Below are 16,551 nucleotides of genomic sequence, written 5' to 3' on the forward strand. Positions count from 1 at the left end.
TGTGGCTCCATCAGCAGTTTGGTGTGAGTACATCACACCAAAGGTACTGGTCCTCCCTAAACACACTCTACACCCCTATTGTTTAAATACAAAATGTATAATTGCAAGAAGACTATTTTATGGAGAACTCTTGCAAGGAAGGTGCTCACATGACAATTGGTAGAAGTGATGCCAGGACACTCTCAAGATCTCTCTTAAGAGGTTTGGAACTGATTGTGTGACATGAAAGACATTGGAACAGGACCACTCAGCATGGCCTGCCCACATCAGAAAGGGTGCTGTGCTCTATGAGCAAAGTAAAATTGAGACAGCACAAATTAAAGGTAGGATGCACAAATCTGGAGTATCCACCTCAAATATTCACAGGGACTATCTGTGCCCAACCTGTGGTAGAGCACTCCAAGCTTGTATTGGTCTGATCAGTCACAGTCAGACACAGTGAAACTTCACTTTATCATGATGATCCTTCAAAAACAAAGGGTAACAACCACCAGGGTAGAGCATTCTGGGCTTCTCTTGGTCTGATCAGTCACAGTCAGACACAGTGAAACTTCACTTTATCATGATGATCCTTCAAAAACAAAGGGTAACAACCACCAGGGTAGAGCATTCTGGGCTTCTCTTGGTCTGATCAGTCATAGTCAGACACAGTGAAACTTCACTTTATCATGATGATCCTTCAAAAACAAAGGGTAACAACCACCAGGGTAGAGCATTCTGGGCTTCTCTTGGTCTGATCAGTCACAGTCAGACACAGTGAAACTTCACTTTATCATGGTGATCCTTCAAAAACAAAGGGTAACAACCACCAGGGTAGAGCATTCTGGGCTTCTCTTGGTCTGATCAGTCACAGTCGGGTGCATGGTAACTGGACTCATGCACAGTGATGTCATTTGGTCCTGTAAGAATGAAGGATACAAATCAAGCAACCAATCAGTTATTTATCAATATTATCTATTATATTTAATTGTGCACAGATAACTATATATCTCGACATATAATTATAGCTTAGTAGCAGTATAGACTATCTATGCTTTATCGCATAGAATGTATTATTTTACATTTAATTATGCATTGGTGTTTATTACAATTTGATCCACAATTACATACACTTACATGTAAAATTTGATACAATTACCCTGCTTTAATTACATATTATGTAACGATACGGTGACATAATTATATGTCATTGCTATTTCACGTAGCACGTATTATCGCACGCAATGCGATGACCGTTTTCTGTTACTACATATAATAAGCCTGGAAGGGTCGGCTCCTAGGATTGTCTGGAGCCGGCCTGCAAACAGCTCTTCCCGTCGAACTGAGGAGTCGGGGGGCAGATGGGCTGGGCAAAGGGGCGCCCTGAGGGCCGTGACTGTGAATGGAGAGACGGGGACAGAAGTGAGAGATGTTCTGGAGGAGCTCGATTCGGAGGAGGGAGTTCTAGGTCTCCAAGTCGGCTTCGGTCGCTCACCAGTCGCGTGCCCTGAGGGGTCGCCATGTGCAGAAGGACAGGGTTGGCCCACATCTCCGAGGTTCGTCCCAGTCCTGCGCTGCGTCCTGATAGGATTCCTGCTGAGGTTCGTGGCGTCCAACGTCACTAAGATTCGGTGAGATTCTTCCTTCCCCTCTAGTTCCTGCTCTCTCGCCTCTGCCCCTATCTAAAATGACCGCCGCCACGGCTTCAGTACGATGGATCAGAAGGAACAAAGCGGACTTGTGCCCAGAACAAAGATGGCTGCCCCTGCTCCTCCTTCCGCCCCAACCGACGCCGGCCGGGAGGACTTTCTAGCATCCTCGCCGCTCGTGTCTATGGCCATTTCCGAGCCCTTCTAGCCGCCGCTCTCTCTTTCGGCCTCCGGACGGCGGGGGCCCAATCGCGGGCGGTGTTTCCAGGGCTGGCCCCGCCCCCGGTCGGATCAGCTGACGGCTTGGCGATGTCTGTTGACAGCGGAGGTGGGCAGAGCCCAGGGCAGCCGGAGAACAGGCTCGGCAGCCCGGGCCTGAGCCAGAGCACAGCCTCGGGGAGGGGCGGCCCGGACTCGAGCCAGGGGCGCAGGCGCGGTGCCCGGCGCAGGCGCAGACACAGCTGCCGACCCCGACGCCGCCTCGCCGGAGAGAGGCCGGGCCGGGCCGGGGTCGAGCGTCTGACCCGGAGCGGGACGGCAGCAGGCGAGGCCCGGGGGCTGGCGGAGCCGAGGCCGAGTGGGGCTTGGGCCCGAAGCTGAGGGAGGGAGCCGAGGCGGACCCGGAGCGGTGGCCTCTTCGGGGCCGGGCGGGGCCGATGTGAGTTCGGATGGAGCAGCCCTGGGGGAGGCTGATACGCCTGGGCGCCGCCGAGGGCGAACCCCCGGTGCTGCTGCGGAAGAAGGAGTGCACCATCGGGCGCAGGAAAGGTGAGGAGGCCCGGCCTGGGCCTCGCCGGCCCCTCAGCGTTGCGTCCTGCCCCTGCCCTCCCAGCACTAAAGGGGAGCCGAGAAACAGGGGGGCTCGGCCTCCTGGTCCGCTTGGTAAGCGCCGTGGCTGGAGCTCAGCCAGTCAGCGAGCATTTATGAAGCGCTTACTGTGTGTACTGTGAAACCGAAAGCCCCCCAGGGGCTTGTATTCTGAAGGGGGAACAGCACCCTTAAAGGGGACCCTAAAAGGAAGAGCGGCGGTGGGGGTGAAGGGACCCAGCCTCTTCCTGTGAGCCATCAGACGTGAGCTCCCCGAGGTCAGGGACCCGCTTCGCGAACCCGAAGCCTCTCAGCGGGGGAGCTGCGGGTTTGTCCATTAGAGGATCGCTGTGGTTCTGAGTCACCGGCTTGGACTTCTTTTAGAGGATTCATCCATTAGGCAGCAGATACTGATCCAGCCTCTCCTGCTCTTCAGGGTGTGTTCCCAAAGTCTCAGCACAGCTTGAAGCAGTGGAGGAGTCTTAGGGGTGTTACAGTGGATGGAGGGGTGGAAGGAAGATCTGAATTCTCTTAATTCCACTGTCCTCCCTCTGTTAGCTCTTTCCCGTTCTGTGGGGAGCTTGCTCTGTCTATATGTGTGTGCACGTTGTCTCTGCTATTATATTGTAAGCTCCTTGACAGTAGGGACTGGCCCTTGTGCCTCTTTTTGTATCTCCAGGCATATAGTAGGTACTTGATAAATGTTGATTGGTTGATTCGAGTCCTACCTCTGAAAAATGCTGCCTAAAATAGGCTGCCTCTGGGTACTTTAGGCCCTGAGTTTCAGAGCAGGCGCTCACCTGAATTGGTCTAGGAAGTTTTTCCTCACTGAAGTTACCTGTAGCAGTGAAACTGTCCCTAGGATGATCTCGGAGGTGTGTTAAGAGTGGAGGATACCAGTATAAAGAATGAAATCATCCCTACTCTCCAGGAGGTTACATTGTGACTGGTACCTATGTAAGTATGTAAAGAGTGGATACAAGTTAACTAGATAAGGCCAAAGTGGTTATTATCAAGTACTTCCAGACTATTGGAACCAGGAAGATTAGTGAGCTGAATCGTGTGCCTCTTTTGAGCCACTGTATATACGTAAACAGTATGACTTTGTTTTAGGAATGAGTCAGCTTCTGACTTGTACATGTTGTACTTCGAATGGGAGGTGAGGATTCCCACAGTGACTTCTTTCTTTGTGTGAAAATGGGACTGAAAAGAAAAGCTGTTTTTGACTGTGCAGTCCCGGCCACGCACGGTACATGGAAAACCTGTTTCCTTGTTATGGTTGATATTTGTAGAAACTGTCCTTCAGCTCTGGCCTCTAGAGCTTGTGCTTGGCCTGAAGCTTTGGCTCAGATCTTTCCTTTTTTCCCTGCTGTCATTATTAATTAATTGGCAGACCACAATGTGTCATGACTGTGGACTGAAATCTTTTACTTGACTTAAGAATTATCATAAGGCTCAGAAGAGACATACCAGGGGAGAGATGTAAAGGAAGACTCCATTCAGTCTAGTCAACTAGTTTTTTGAAATCCATTGCTTCCGGTATCATAATCAATAAAACATCAAGCCCTTACAGGAGAATCATCATTCATCCAATCAAGTATTTATTATGAAACAATCCCTACTTTCAAGAAGCTCACATTCTAGCAGAGGAAACAAGTGCACATAAGAACACATATGGGATAAACACAAAGTAAATACAAAATTAAATATAAGGTAATTAGGGAGAGCACTAGCAGTTGAGAGGATCAAGAAAGACTTCAAACAGAAGATGATCCTTGAGTTGCATCTTCAAAGATGAGAGAGAGGCAGAGATAAGAACACCCAGGACCAAAGTACATCTGTGAGAGAGAGAGAGTTGTGTGCTAGGAACACAGAGAAGACCAGTTTAGCTGGATCTCAAGAGAACAGTAAGGGGAAGGATATTCAAGGAGTCAGGAAAGATAGGTTGGGGCCAGGTTGCATAGGGTAGACAATGTCAAAGTCTCTGGCTGGGCCAACCGAACCAGATTAAAATGACCTTGGGAAAATGTTTAACAGAATAATGAAAATTACAGTACAACATAGATAATGTGTATTCCTGGTTTTCTAAGTCAATATTGTTTCTCTCTGAGTTTGACACCACTATTTTGGGGCTTTAAAAGTTCAGTGGAGAAGTTTATCCTAGAGGCAGTAAATAGACCATTGCAGTTGATGGAGTAGGGGAGTGATGTGGTCACCTCTGTGCTTAAGGAAAGTTTACTTTGGCAGCTGAGTGGAAGATAAACTGGAATAGGGAGAGACTCTAGGCAGGGTGACCAATTACGTGCTTGTTGTAATAAGCCAGGTGGATGCTTGGAGAAGAGCAGTCAGAATACCAAGAGAGAAGCAGCAGTGTTGGCCGAAGATTGTTGGCCATATGGGGTGAGAGTGAGAAGTCTGGACCGAAGCCTAGCTTAGATGGGGAAGGATTTGGAAGAGGGTCTGGCTTAATGGGAACAATAATTTCAGTTATGCTGAATTTTAAGATGACTCATAGTTAATTGTGGTTAATATATTACAGCCAGTTAGTAGCTGACTACAGACCATACCAGAGATAGCAGGTTTATGATAAGGTCCTAAGTAACCTCTGAGTACTTGTAGTCCTCTGTAATGAGCCACGTTTCTCTTAGCTTCAGTGTGTCAGAAAACTGAAACCCAAAGAACCAGTGGAAGGGACACGTTTTGAACTCCCAAGCCTACTCCTACTATAGAACAAGTTGTCTAAAGATAGAGGAGGAGAAGGGTAAGGAAGGTAGAGATAGGAAGTAATTTGGACTTCAGGACAGCGTGATAGGTAGGTTCTCAGCATGAGGTGATATTTGTGGACTGGCTTAGGAAGGTGACTGATATTTTTGAGTTGTGTGAAACCATGTTTGAAACAAAATTTAATCATTCCCAAATCACTTTCACATTTTCTTTGATACTTGTCTTTTAGAAGTAATCTAACTTTGCCTTAATATTTTAAAAGAGGAAAAATTGTTGAGTATTGATTAGCCCAAGGAAGGTTAATTTTTATTATGACTTCTTAATTTTTTATTCATTAGCTTAGTCTAGCTTGACTTTTGTGTAGTCATTTGGTTATAGCTGGATTTAATGGTGAGTTTTGAAATTTAGGATCTTAAATCAGAAGTAAAAGATTCAAGGCTGGCTTAAAAAACTAAATAACACTAAACTTTTTTACTTTTTTGTAATTATGAAGTGTTTGGTGCTCTGATGTACTGGAATAAAAATGTTTTCCTGCATACATTAAAGCAGGAGCTTGCCTTTGAATCACATACCTTGACTAAGGAAAGGATATTATTCTTCTTTCATAATTAATAGCAAATACTAATAACAGCTTTCCCTTGACCCCCTAAAAATCCTTATTTCAGGTTGTGACCTTTCATTCCCTGGTAACAAATTGGTGTCTGGAGATCACTGTAAAATAGTGGTGGATGAAGAATCGGGTCAGGTTTCTCTGGAGGATACCAGGTGAGCACTCCCTCCTTCTCCCCCACCAAGCTCTTATCCTATCCTATCTGTGGGTTCTGGCGTGTAGTGTAAAATGGACATTAAGTAGACATTAAGAGAAGAAAGATAATTCTGTATTTTCTCATTTTTAGAAATTTTGATTTATTTTTCTGGGAGATGAAATTTTTTGTCCTGTCATACAATGTATATTCCATGTCATTTGCCAGAGTAGTGAAGTGGATTTTCAGTGGAAGGAAGGAAGCACTTCACAAAGTGAAACTTTGGAGTCTGGCAAATACTCTCTTAGAATTCTATCAGAAATATTGGTTGCAAGCGGTTGGTTTTTTAGATTCCAATTCAAACTTCTTAACTTGGAATTTTACTTCCTTCACAATTTGACTCCAACCCACCTTTCCCAACCTTATTTTGCATTATTCTCCTTACACTCACTGTAGTGTTTGACTCTATATAGTCAGTCAAACCAGCACCATCAGTTTCCAAAACTCCATGTTATATCTCTCAGTACCGTTACACAGGTGGCCCACATGTGTCTCCACAAGTCCGTCCACATCTCTGCCTCTCAGAATCCTTATTTTTCTTTAAGGCTCAGCTCAGGTGCTGTCTCCTCCATAAAGTCTTCCTTCTCCCCACCCCCAGCCCAAAAGTGCCTTTTTCCTTCTTATATTTTCCTAAGAGTACTTTGGAGCGCTCTTTTCTTCTGTGTCATTTTATTTTGAATTACAATTTTCTATAACATGCAAGTATCCTCCAGGAAGAATGTAAGCTCCTTGAAGGCAGGAATTGTGTTTTGCATTTTCCTATCTTCCATCCCTAGTACAGTGCTTTATACATAGTAAATACTTAATAACTGATTGTTGAGTTGAATTTAATTGAATTCTTTGGGCTTTGAGGCCTTCTAGGAGGATCAGGTGCTGACAAGGAAGGAAGGAAACTAGCATTTATTAAGCATCAGGCACTGCATTGATCTCCCCATAACAACCCTGGGCAGTAGGTGCTGTTATTATCCCCATTTCAAGGTTGAGGAAACTAAAGCAAACAGAGCTTTAGTGATGTTTCCCAGGTCACACAGATAGTAAGTGGCTAAGGCTGGATTTTTTAAAAAATTTAATTTAATTTTCAGTTTCAAATTTTCTTTCTCCCCTTTTCCTGAACCCTTTGAGAAGGAAAGGAAAACATAACCCATTACAGATATGCACAGTGATGAAAAACACATGTCCTCGTTAGCCATGCTCTTCTCCCTCTTCCCCACAAGAAAAATAAAGACAGCACAAAATATGCTTAAATCTGCACTGTGATTGCGTCTCTTCTCTGTCACGAGTAGGGTAGCACATTTTATCAGGAGTTCATTATAATTGGAGCCAAGGGTGGGGTCATTGTGTTGATCATCGAGTTATTAAGTCTTTCAAGTTATTTGTCTCTATAATATTGTTATATCAATTGTTCTGGCTCTGCTGTCTTCATTTTGCATCAATTCATACAAATTTTCCCAGGCTTTTCTGAAGCCATCTACTTCATCATTTCTTACAGCACAATAGTATTACATTGTCTTCATATACTGTAACTTGTTCAGGCTTTCCTCAATTGATTCCCCTTGGGTTCCAATTCTTTGTCACCACAAAAAGAACTACTATAAATATTTTTGTATACACAAATTCTTTTTTTGATTTCTTTAGGGTATAGACCTAGTAGTGATATTGCTGGGTCAGAGAGTATGCACAGTTTAATGACTTTTTGGACGTAGCTTCAAATTGTTCTTCAGAATGATTGGACCAGTTCACAGCTCCACCAACAGTGCAATAAATTACCTGTTTTCCCTTTATCATTTCCCATTTTCCTTTTTTTCCATCCTAGCCAATCTCTTGGCTGCGAGATGGTACCTCTCACAGTTGTCTCCATTTGTATTTCTCTAATTATTAGTGATTTAGAGCATTCACATGGCTGTTGGTTTGGCTTGGATTTCCTCTGAAAACAGCCTGTTCATGTCCTCTGACCATCTGTCAATTGGAGAATTGCTCATATCCTTGTAAATTTGACTCAGTTCCTTATATATCTTAAAAATGAGAACTTTATCAGAGAAACTTACTGCAAAGCCTTTTCCCCAGCTTCCTCCTTTTCTTCTAATTTTAACATTCGTTATTTTTATTTTGAGTTCCAAATTCTCTTCCTCCAACTCTTCCCACACCCACTGAGAGAACAAGCCATTATACAGACCATTATATATGTGAAGTCACACAAAACATATATTAGCTCTTTTTTCTAATTTTAGCTAAATTAGTTTTGTGTAAAAACTTTTAAATTTTATGAAAATTTTCTATTTTACCTCCTGTGAGCCTCTTTATCTCTTGTTTGGTCATTAATTTTTCCCTTCTCCGTAGATCTGACAGGTAATTTCTTCAGTGCTCCATCAGTTTGCTTTGTGATATCACCCTTTGTGTCTAAATTATGCACCTATTTCAGGCAAACTTTTTAAAGCAAGGATGGTCTGAGATGTTGGTCCATATCTAGTTTGTGCCAGACTATTTCCAATTTTGCCAACAGTTTTTGTTGAATGGTGAGTTCTTTCCCCCAGTTCCTTGGATCTTTGGGTTTATCAAACACTAGGTAACTGTTCATTTGCTTCTGTATAGTGTGTCCTTACTCTCTTCCACTGATCAGCCTCTCTTGTTTCTTATCTAGTACCAGATTACTTTGATGATTATGGCTTTGTATATAACACAGCTAACATTTACATAGCACCTATTATGTTTTAGTCACTGTGCTAAGCAATTTGCAAATATTGTTTTATTTGATCTTCACAGCAAACCTGTGAGGTAGGCGCTGTTATTCTCCCCATTTTACAGATGAGGAAACTGAGGTAAACAGCGGTTATCAGTGATTTGCCCAGGGTCATACGTCCATGAAGTGCCTGAGGCTGACTTTAAATTATCTCCTTGACTTGGAGCCTAGCACTCTGTCCCCTGCACCTCCCAGCTGACCTCAGTCTAATGTGAAATCTATTAATGTTAGATATACTTCCCAGTTTTTTTCTTTGATTCCCTTGATGTTCTTGGTCTTTTGTTCCTCTAGATGAATTTTGTTATTATTTTTTCTAGCTTTCTAGCTAAAGTAATCTGTTGGTAGTTTTATTGGCATGGTACTGAATAAGTAATTAATTTAGGGAGTATGGTCATTTTTATCATATTGGCTTGACTCTGAAACTGGCTTTGAACTTAGCGTCTTCCTGACTTCAAGCCCAGGGCTCTATCCACTGCACTGCCCAGCTGCTGAGATTGCCTAATGATGAGCCATGTTTGGTATAAAGGATGGTGTGCTGGAAGCACAGCATGGGGAAGGGAAAGCCTGGTTTTCCTACTAGTGGGAAAAGATTGCTGTCTTAGCTATTTGCTGACAGGATATAGACATCACTTTCTGCACTCTGGCAGGGTAAGGATTCTCCTCAGAGAAGCCATGAGATACCAGTCAGGACCCAGTGCAGAGGAGGATATCTGGCCTCTTTTCCCCACCAAGACTAAACTGGAGCATGTGGTTATGGCCTCACTTGGCCTTAGGTGTTTGCAGCATCCTTGGAGAGAATCCGAGATCTGGTCCTCTGGAGAGCATCCCTATTTAACCTTGGGAGGTGGTCCCCTTGTGCTGTCCCCATTGTTCTTGTGTCCTGGATGCTAAAGCTTCTCTTTCTTCCCTGCATCCAGTTAATGATCAAGAGTTCTTGATTTTATCCACATGGTCTCTTTTGGCTGTCAAATCCCTTTCACTTTTGCATCTCTCCCCTCATCCAAGCCCATTTTATCTTAGCTGGAGTTTTATTACCACTTCTTGTCCTTGCTTCCAGGTGGGGATACAAAGAACACTGAGGAGGGCTGGCTGAGCCTGCCCACTAGTCTGGCTCTGCTCCTGCCTTGCTATGTGACTTGAGCAGGCCACGTGAACCCTCTGTACTTCAGTTTCCTCAGTCACTTTCTGTGCATCTACTCTTTATATAGCGCTTATATCAAGGAGTTCCTTGAGGGCAGAGATCCCTGCATTGATAACTTGCTAACCTTAAGGTTAGCTACCTTCATTCAGAGGGACATCTGTGCTGAGCCTGCTGGAAGGAAGAAGAGGAAATGGTTTTGCAAGGAGGGCTGAGATCTGAAGGGAAGAGGGCAAACTGATGATGGAAATTTCATCCCTAACATCCAGTTATCAGTTTTGCAGGAAGAAAGATAGAGAAGGGTAGGAGTTTTAGAAATTTTGAGTTGATAGGTTGATTATGTCTAATAAACAGGGAGTCAGTAAGAGGAGTAGTAAGGTTGTTTTTGCAAGAGAACGGTTAGAAAATACTTCACCTGTTGGTTTCTTTGGGGATTGATTTGTAACCTGTAAAGCATTAATGTTGGATTCATTTTCTAGCATGACTAGGAATGCTGTTTGATAGCATGGGCCACAGAATTTAGCACCCAGATGTATCCTTTGTATTGGTTTTCACTGATTCTCTAATTGTATTTTTTTCTCTTGACAGCACTAATGGAACAGTAATTAATAAAGTGAGGGTCGTGAAGAAGCAGTCATATGCTTTACAGACTGGGGATGTCATCTATGTGGTTTACAGGAAGAACGAGCCAGAGCACAGTAAGGAGACTGGGGCTTCAGGGAAGCCTCGGAACTGGTGGGAATGGGGTTGGGGGGGGCAGTAATGCTGACCCCAGAGGGACTTGAGGACAGCCTTGGCACTGATCGCATTCTGAGCTCTCAGACCATGGCAGCGACCAGCCATCAATAGTGTTTCTTAACCATGGCAGAGCTGCTGAACTGCTTTGGCACCAGGGACCGCAGGATCAAGCCCTTGCTCTGCTTTGGTGACCTTGGGCATCCTCTCTCACCCTCACTGTCTCCATCTGTAAAACTGAAGGAATTGGAGTAGCAGACCTCTGAAGGGAAGGCAGGGAAAGGAATAAGCATTTATTAAGGGCCTACTGTATGCCAGAGGGGCAACTATGTGGTGCAGTGGATAGAGCACCAGTGCAGGAGTCAGGAGGACCTGAGTTTAAATCTCACCTCAGATACTTGACACTCACTAGCTGTGTGACTTTGGGCAAGTCACTTAACCCCAACTGCCTCATCCTGGGTCATCTCCAGTCATCCTGATGAATATCTGGTCACTGGATTCAGATGGCTCTGGGGGAGAAGGGAGTCTGGTGACCTGCACAGCCCTCCCTCACCCAAAACAAAGTCAAGTGCAAGTCATGTCATCATTTCTCTGATGGCATGGTCTTTGGCAATGAAGGATGAACACACACACTGCATGTCAGGCACTGAGCTCAGCACTTTACAAACATGATCTTATTTTGCTTCGGAGATCCCTTCTTTGATCCTGTAACTATTAGTGACTCTCAATAAGGCCCCTCCTTGTACACATCTTTCCCTTTTCTAAAGTGTTCATTTTTTGCATGATTCCTTTCCTCTGCTGCTGACGATCACTCAGCCTCTGCTTGTACTGCTCTCATTTATCATAGTTATCGCTTCATTCTTCCTAGTCCGTCCTGTTAGCATTGTCTGATCTAGAGAGACATTATTAACACTTCATTCCTCGCAGCATGAGAGTTTCCAAAAGGCTTTTTATAAGCAATTTCATGATAATGACATTGAAGCCTTCCTTAATCATTCTGGTTGGAAGTGCCTTCTCCCATCAGGGGGTTTCGTCACATGAAGCCCATCTTCTTATGTACTTCATGTGTTAGAAATGGGCATTACGTTGATACGGACACATTTGTTCAGCCCTGCTCGATTACAAGTGGCTGGAGAGGAAAGGATTGAGTCCTCATTTGTCTTTGTCTCTTACCTTTTCAGATGATTCTGCCTTGTTTTTGTGAAGTTAGGAAAGGTGATCTTGATTAGCCCATTAAAGGGGAAATGGCAGGCTTGAGGTTGATCCAAAAGGGGATTAATAACGATTTGACTTTAATCTGGCAGACCTATTAGGAGGTATGCCCCAACGACCAGTCCCATTTTAGTCACTGTCTTATTGGTTCCCTGGATAACCTGATGATCAGATCTGTGAATTATACTATGTGAGAGCTAGAATTGATGATACTCTCCAAAACAAGTTTAAAATATAAAAGTGAATTTTTGCTTTGGGTAAATGGTTCCCCCAAGAGGCACAAGCAGTTGTGGGGACAACAATAGCACATTAAATGGGAAAACTAGGCATGAGTACAAAAGAAGATGATCTCAGGGATCCTAATGGACCACAAGCTGAATATGGTTAATAGTATTGTAAATCCTAATGGTTCAGAGGCTCATTAAAGGGAATATGACCTTTAACTCTTCTATTCTACTTCACTCAGATGTGGTAAAGTAGAAAGAGCTTTGAATTTAGAGTCAGAAAACCTTGGTTCAGACCCTCGCTCTTTATCAAGTGACCAGAGCAGCTCATTTCTCCTTTCTCCCTGCCCCACCTTCTCATGGCTCCGCCTGGCACAAGTCTCTCCCCACTCTGATCTGTCCTATCCTCCACTGCTAGCATGATCCTTCTAAAGCAGCAGATCTGACCATGTCTCTTTCTCTCTCTCTCTTACACATACACGCACACACTCTCTCTCTCTCTCTCTCTCTCTCTCTCTCTCTCTCTCTCTCTCTCTGCGTTTCTCTGTCTCTCTCTGTCTCTTTCTCTCTCTTCTGGTCTTATTGTAAAGATGTTAGCTTACAAAAGCCATCCAGGGCCATTTCCAGTCATCCTGATTTATATCTTCCTGCTGGATTCAGATGACTCCGGAGGAGAGAGTGAGTTTGGTGACTTTGCACAGGCCAGCCTCACTTAAATCCAGTTCACTTGCATGTTACCACCTTCCTGATATCATGGTGTTCTTTGAGAACAGAGGACAAACCACAAACGATACCCCCTTTTCCCCACATACCTTGTGATCCAGTAATCTGTCCTCCTGGTTCCCTCCCACAGGATACTCCGTTTCTCAGCTCTAGGCATGTTCTCTAGCTGTATCCCTTACTCCCTCCTCATCTCTTATCGCCTGGCTTCCTTCAGGTCTCAGCTAAAGACTCAGCCTTCAGTAAGAAGCCTTTCCCAGTCTTCCTTAATCTTCGTGCCTTCCTTCGGAGGTGATCTCTATTCTGCCCTGTCTGTCTCTTGTTTGTCCATACATGCTGTCTTCCCCATTAGACTGGGAACTCCTTGAGGGTAGTGACTGTCTTCTGCCTATTCTTGTATCCCAAGTGCTTAGCACAGTGCCTGGCACATAGTAGGCCCCTAATAAATGTTTATTGGCTGACTGGCACTTACCGTGTGCTAAGCCCTGGGGATAAAAATCAAGCTCAAAGAGCCTGTATTCTGATTAGGGGAGAGAATGCACATAGGAGGTTTCAGCTTCAGGGTAGGTGGGAAGGTTTAGTAACCCATAGTGTGCAAAGGCAGGGTTGGTGGTGAACTTAGGTGCACTCTTGGAAAGGGTGTAGCCTGGTAGGATCAGGGTGAGTAGGGTGAGGGGTGGGTGGGGGATCAAAGGAGCCCCTTGGGAAACAAATTGTAGTCAAGACATGAGAAACTTTTAGAAAGAGGAAATGGGGATGAACTAATTGTTCCATGGCACCTTTATTGTTCAGAAACTGTCCTTTTGCCACTAAGACCTACCATTGGGCAGCATTTTTAGTAGACCAGTAGCTATGGATATTTTTAACCTTGCCACTGTCCATCTTCTATTCCAGTTCCAAATATACCAACCCCCTGGCTCATTCTTTGGGACTGATATACCCTGAGATGAATGGGGATGTTTTGAGATGCTTGCTTCAAATCTTTTGAACTTTGTCAGATGCAGAAAGCTGGTTTGGAGTTAGTCTCTAAGTCTTATTTAGCAACAAATATAGCAATTTCCAACAACTCCTAGATAAATAGGAGGTTTGGAAGAGGTAGAAAGCAGAGAGGAAGATGATTACTTTTTCCCTCTAAAAATTGTTTTTCCAGACTTTTGCTAGTACTTTGATTGTTTCTTCTCCTTTTAGATGTTGCATATCTCTATGAATCTTTGAAAGCAAAGCCAGGCATATCCTCAGAATTCATTGGTAAGTAAAACTTGAAACTGAAGACTGGGTGGAAAGCTAGGAACCCTTATCTTAGGAGAATTCTTTTAGATCTTCATTTCTCTGAAGTTGTGACTTTTTCTGCCTGACCCCTGCACACATGCTCCTTCTGGTTCTTTGATTGCAGAGGCTACTGGAGAAAATGTGTGCAACGTGACCAAAGATACCTCAGGTTTAGAAGGAAGTGATGATACCCAGGCCATGCCATCCTTGCCCAACTATCAGTCTTGCTTTGAGGAACCACAGCCATCTACATCTACGTCAGACCTCTTCAATACGTCCTCTACCTCTCTCCTGGAGTCTGCTACTGCTGAACGGGAGCATCCTTCTAGATTTGGTGGTAAGCTCTTGGTTTGCGGGGGTGGGAGTCGGTGATGCTCAAGAGAGTGATGTAGTTGGGATCTCCTAACATCTTTGTGGTCAGGAAGACAGGGGAAGGGTTTTTCTGAGCATTTGAAGGTATTGTTAGGCATCATTCCCACCCTTTAGGCTTTTAAGATGTGTATTTCTTTTCCCTAAGGGCAGTTAAATCCTCCTGGAATTTAAGCTGCTTGAGATCCAGGACTATGTCTATATACAGGATGTCCCAAAAGAGTTTTACTAGCTTACTAGCAACAAGACTTTTGGGGTACCCTTTATTTATCATAACTCTAGCTCCCAGCATGGTTATGCTGAAAACAGTAAGGATAGGCCCAGTGCTCTTTTTAGGCAAGAAGTCAGGAAGAACAGAAGCACGTGTAGCTGACCAGGGGGAGACAGTGCATTGTTGTGTCTCAGACACTGTAGGCGAGAACGACCTGTCCTTGTCTGAGGAGCCTTGTGTGGCTCTCAGCGCAGCCAGACCCCAGCGCCTCCCCTCCACCTGCACTGAGGGGTGTGTCACTTCATACATTGATGATGATTTTATGCATTGCCTTTGACTTTGAGCTGCTAGAAGGCAAGGAGCATGTTTCAAGAGAAATGGCTTTTTCTCTCCTACATTAATAGCCGGTGATTGGATTTTCTTTTCCTCATTTAGAAATCCTCCTCTTTAGGCTATTCAGATAGCCTTTGAAAGTACAGGGCTGAGAATGGGATGAGCTAATGGGCGAGATGCCCCCATCACCCAACTGGAAAAGTTTAGATCTGATCAAAAGGTAAAGAAATTTGAGTTTAGGTAAGCTGAAGGATTCCAGCCCCTTGTGTTTAAGTCAGACAAGTCCAGGTGGAAGTGGATTCCCTCTTTGTCTAGGGTACCCCAGACAGGGTGAGATGGGTGGAGGAGTCTCTTTCACCAAGACTGGGTGCCCTCTTTAGAATAAGCCCACCTCTCATTACAGTGTTCATTCATCACTTGCTAAGCAGTCAGAGTTAATTTCCACCCACAGGTGTACCCCCTTTTCCGAAGGCTTTGTAAGTATTAAAGGTTGTAGTTCTCTTTGATCCCTGAGAAGAACAAATGAGCCCTTTTTGTTGGCTACTTGCTAGCTGTCATTAATAATTAACATTCATTATAATTTACCTGGAACCTCTGTCTCTTGGAAGTTTTCACTTTGTCACATCTTCTTCTTTTGTGTATGATGTTGAACACATAGTACTTATTGGATGAATGACCCAAAGAGCCATTGTGTTAGATCCAGAGTTGATCAAAGGGAGCTTTTTGTTCTTTCTGATGTCTGTTGGTTTTGGATGTCTGCTTGATCCATAACAATAATAATAACTTTTAAAATGTATAATGCTTCCAAGAGAGCATCATGCTAATATTAGCTGTGTTTTATATGACAGAAGCCAAGTGTGAACAGCGTGCCCATGATTACGTTGAGAATTATTGTCTGAAATGGAATGGGACCCCAGCTTCTCAGACTCCGAGCCCAAATGGCTAGTTTTTTTACTTGACTTGCTTTGATCAAATGCAGTCTTGTGTTGAAGTATTAATGGAATAATTGCTTGTGCTCATATGGTACTTGGAGAGTCAAGGAACATTTCCCTTCTAACAGACCTGTGAGGCACGCAGCTCTGTTATTCCCATTTTACAAATGAAGAGGTAGAAGTTAAGAGAAGTTAATTGTCTTGCTCAGGGTCACACAGTAGAAAAGAGCAGGACTTTAACCCAGTCTTCTAACTCAGAGTTGAGTGCCGTTAAGACACGATGCCAGGCACTTCATTGAGTTCAATTTTGCAAATCAGTCTGGTCTGTTAAAGTCTGAAGTTATTGATAAGAAGTAAGTATTTGAAAAATATCACTGACCAAAACCTAAATTCACTGATTCCCCTGCCCACTCTCTTTCTCTCTCTCATTCACACAATGAGACACACACACACACACACACACACACACACACACATACACACACACACACACACAGAGCAGTTTATAGTTGAGCAAACATTTAAGTGCACTCTATAGAGCACTGTGCTGGGCACTGGAAGAGGAAAGAAAATAATTTTTCCAATGCAACGTGGTCTGTGGTCTCATAGTTTATGTTATAGCACTTGACATTGGCCCTTCTGTCTTTTCATTGGGCTAGTTTATGAGAACTACCTGTAGTAGCATATATGATATGAGTTTGGTAAAACA

General features: G+C 43.9%; 1 protein-coding gene and 1 long non-coding RNA gene across 4 annotated transcripts in view; one reads left to right on the forward strand and one right to left on the reverse strand.

Annotated features, from left to right (window-relative positions):
- Positions 1 to 324: 324 nt before the first annotated feature.
- On the reverse strand, positions 325 to 1,629 carry LOC140499417 (uncharacterized). Its single transcript, XR_011965438.1, has 2 exons — positions 1,475 to 1,629; positions 325 to 899 (listed from the first exon to the last, which is right to left on the reverse strand). It is a non-coding gene; the product is annotated as an uncharacterized lncRNA (long non-coding RNA).
- A 452-nt stretch (positions 1,630 to 2,081) lies between these two features.
- CHFR (checkpoint with forkhead and ring finger domains) overlaps positions 2,082 to 16,551 on the forward strand; it is a 36,551-nt gene continuing 22,081 nt past the window's right edge. For 2 of the 3 annotated variants that reach the window (XM_072600802.1, XM_072600803.1), the window contains exons 1-5: positions 2,159 to 2,510; positions 5,825 to 5,924; positions 10,426 to 10,535; positions 13,917 to 13,976; positions 14,122 to 14,334. In XM_072600802.1, coding sequence (XP_072456903.1) covers positions 2,297 to 2,510; positions 5,825 to 5,924; positions 10,426 to 10,535; positions 13,917 to 13,976; positions 14,122 to 14,334 — 697 coding nt within the window. In that variant the 5' untranslated portion in view covers positions 2,159 to 2,296. Of the gene's footprint in view, positions 2,511 to 5,824; positions 5,925 to 10,425; positions 10,536 to 13,916; positions 13,977 to 14,121; positions 14,335 to 16,551 lie in introns of all 3 variants that reach the window. The other variant, XM_072600804.1, reaches the window with a different exon arrangement.

Source organism: Notamacropus eugenii, chromosome 4 (genome assembly GCF_028372415.1).
Source record: "Notamacropus eugenii isolate mMacEug1 chromosome 4, mMacEug1.pri_v2, whole genome shotgun sequence".
Lineage (NCBI taxonomy): Eukaryota > Metazoa > Chordata > Mammalia > Diprotodontia > Macropodidae > Notamacropus > Notamacropus eugenii.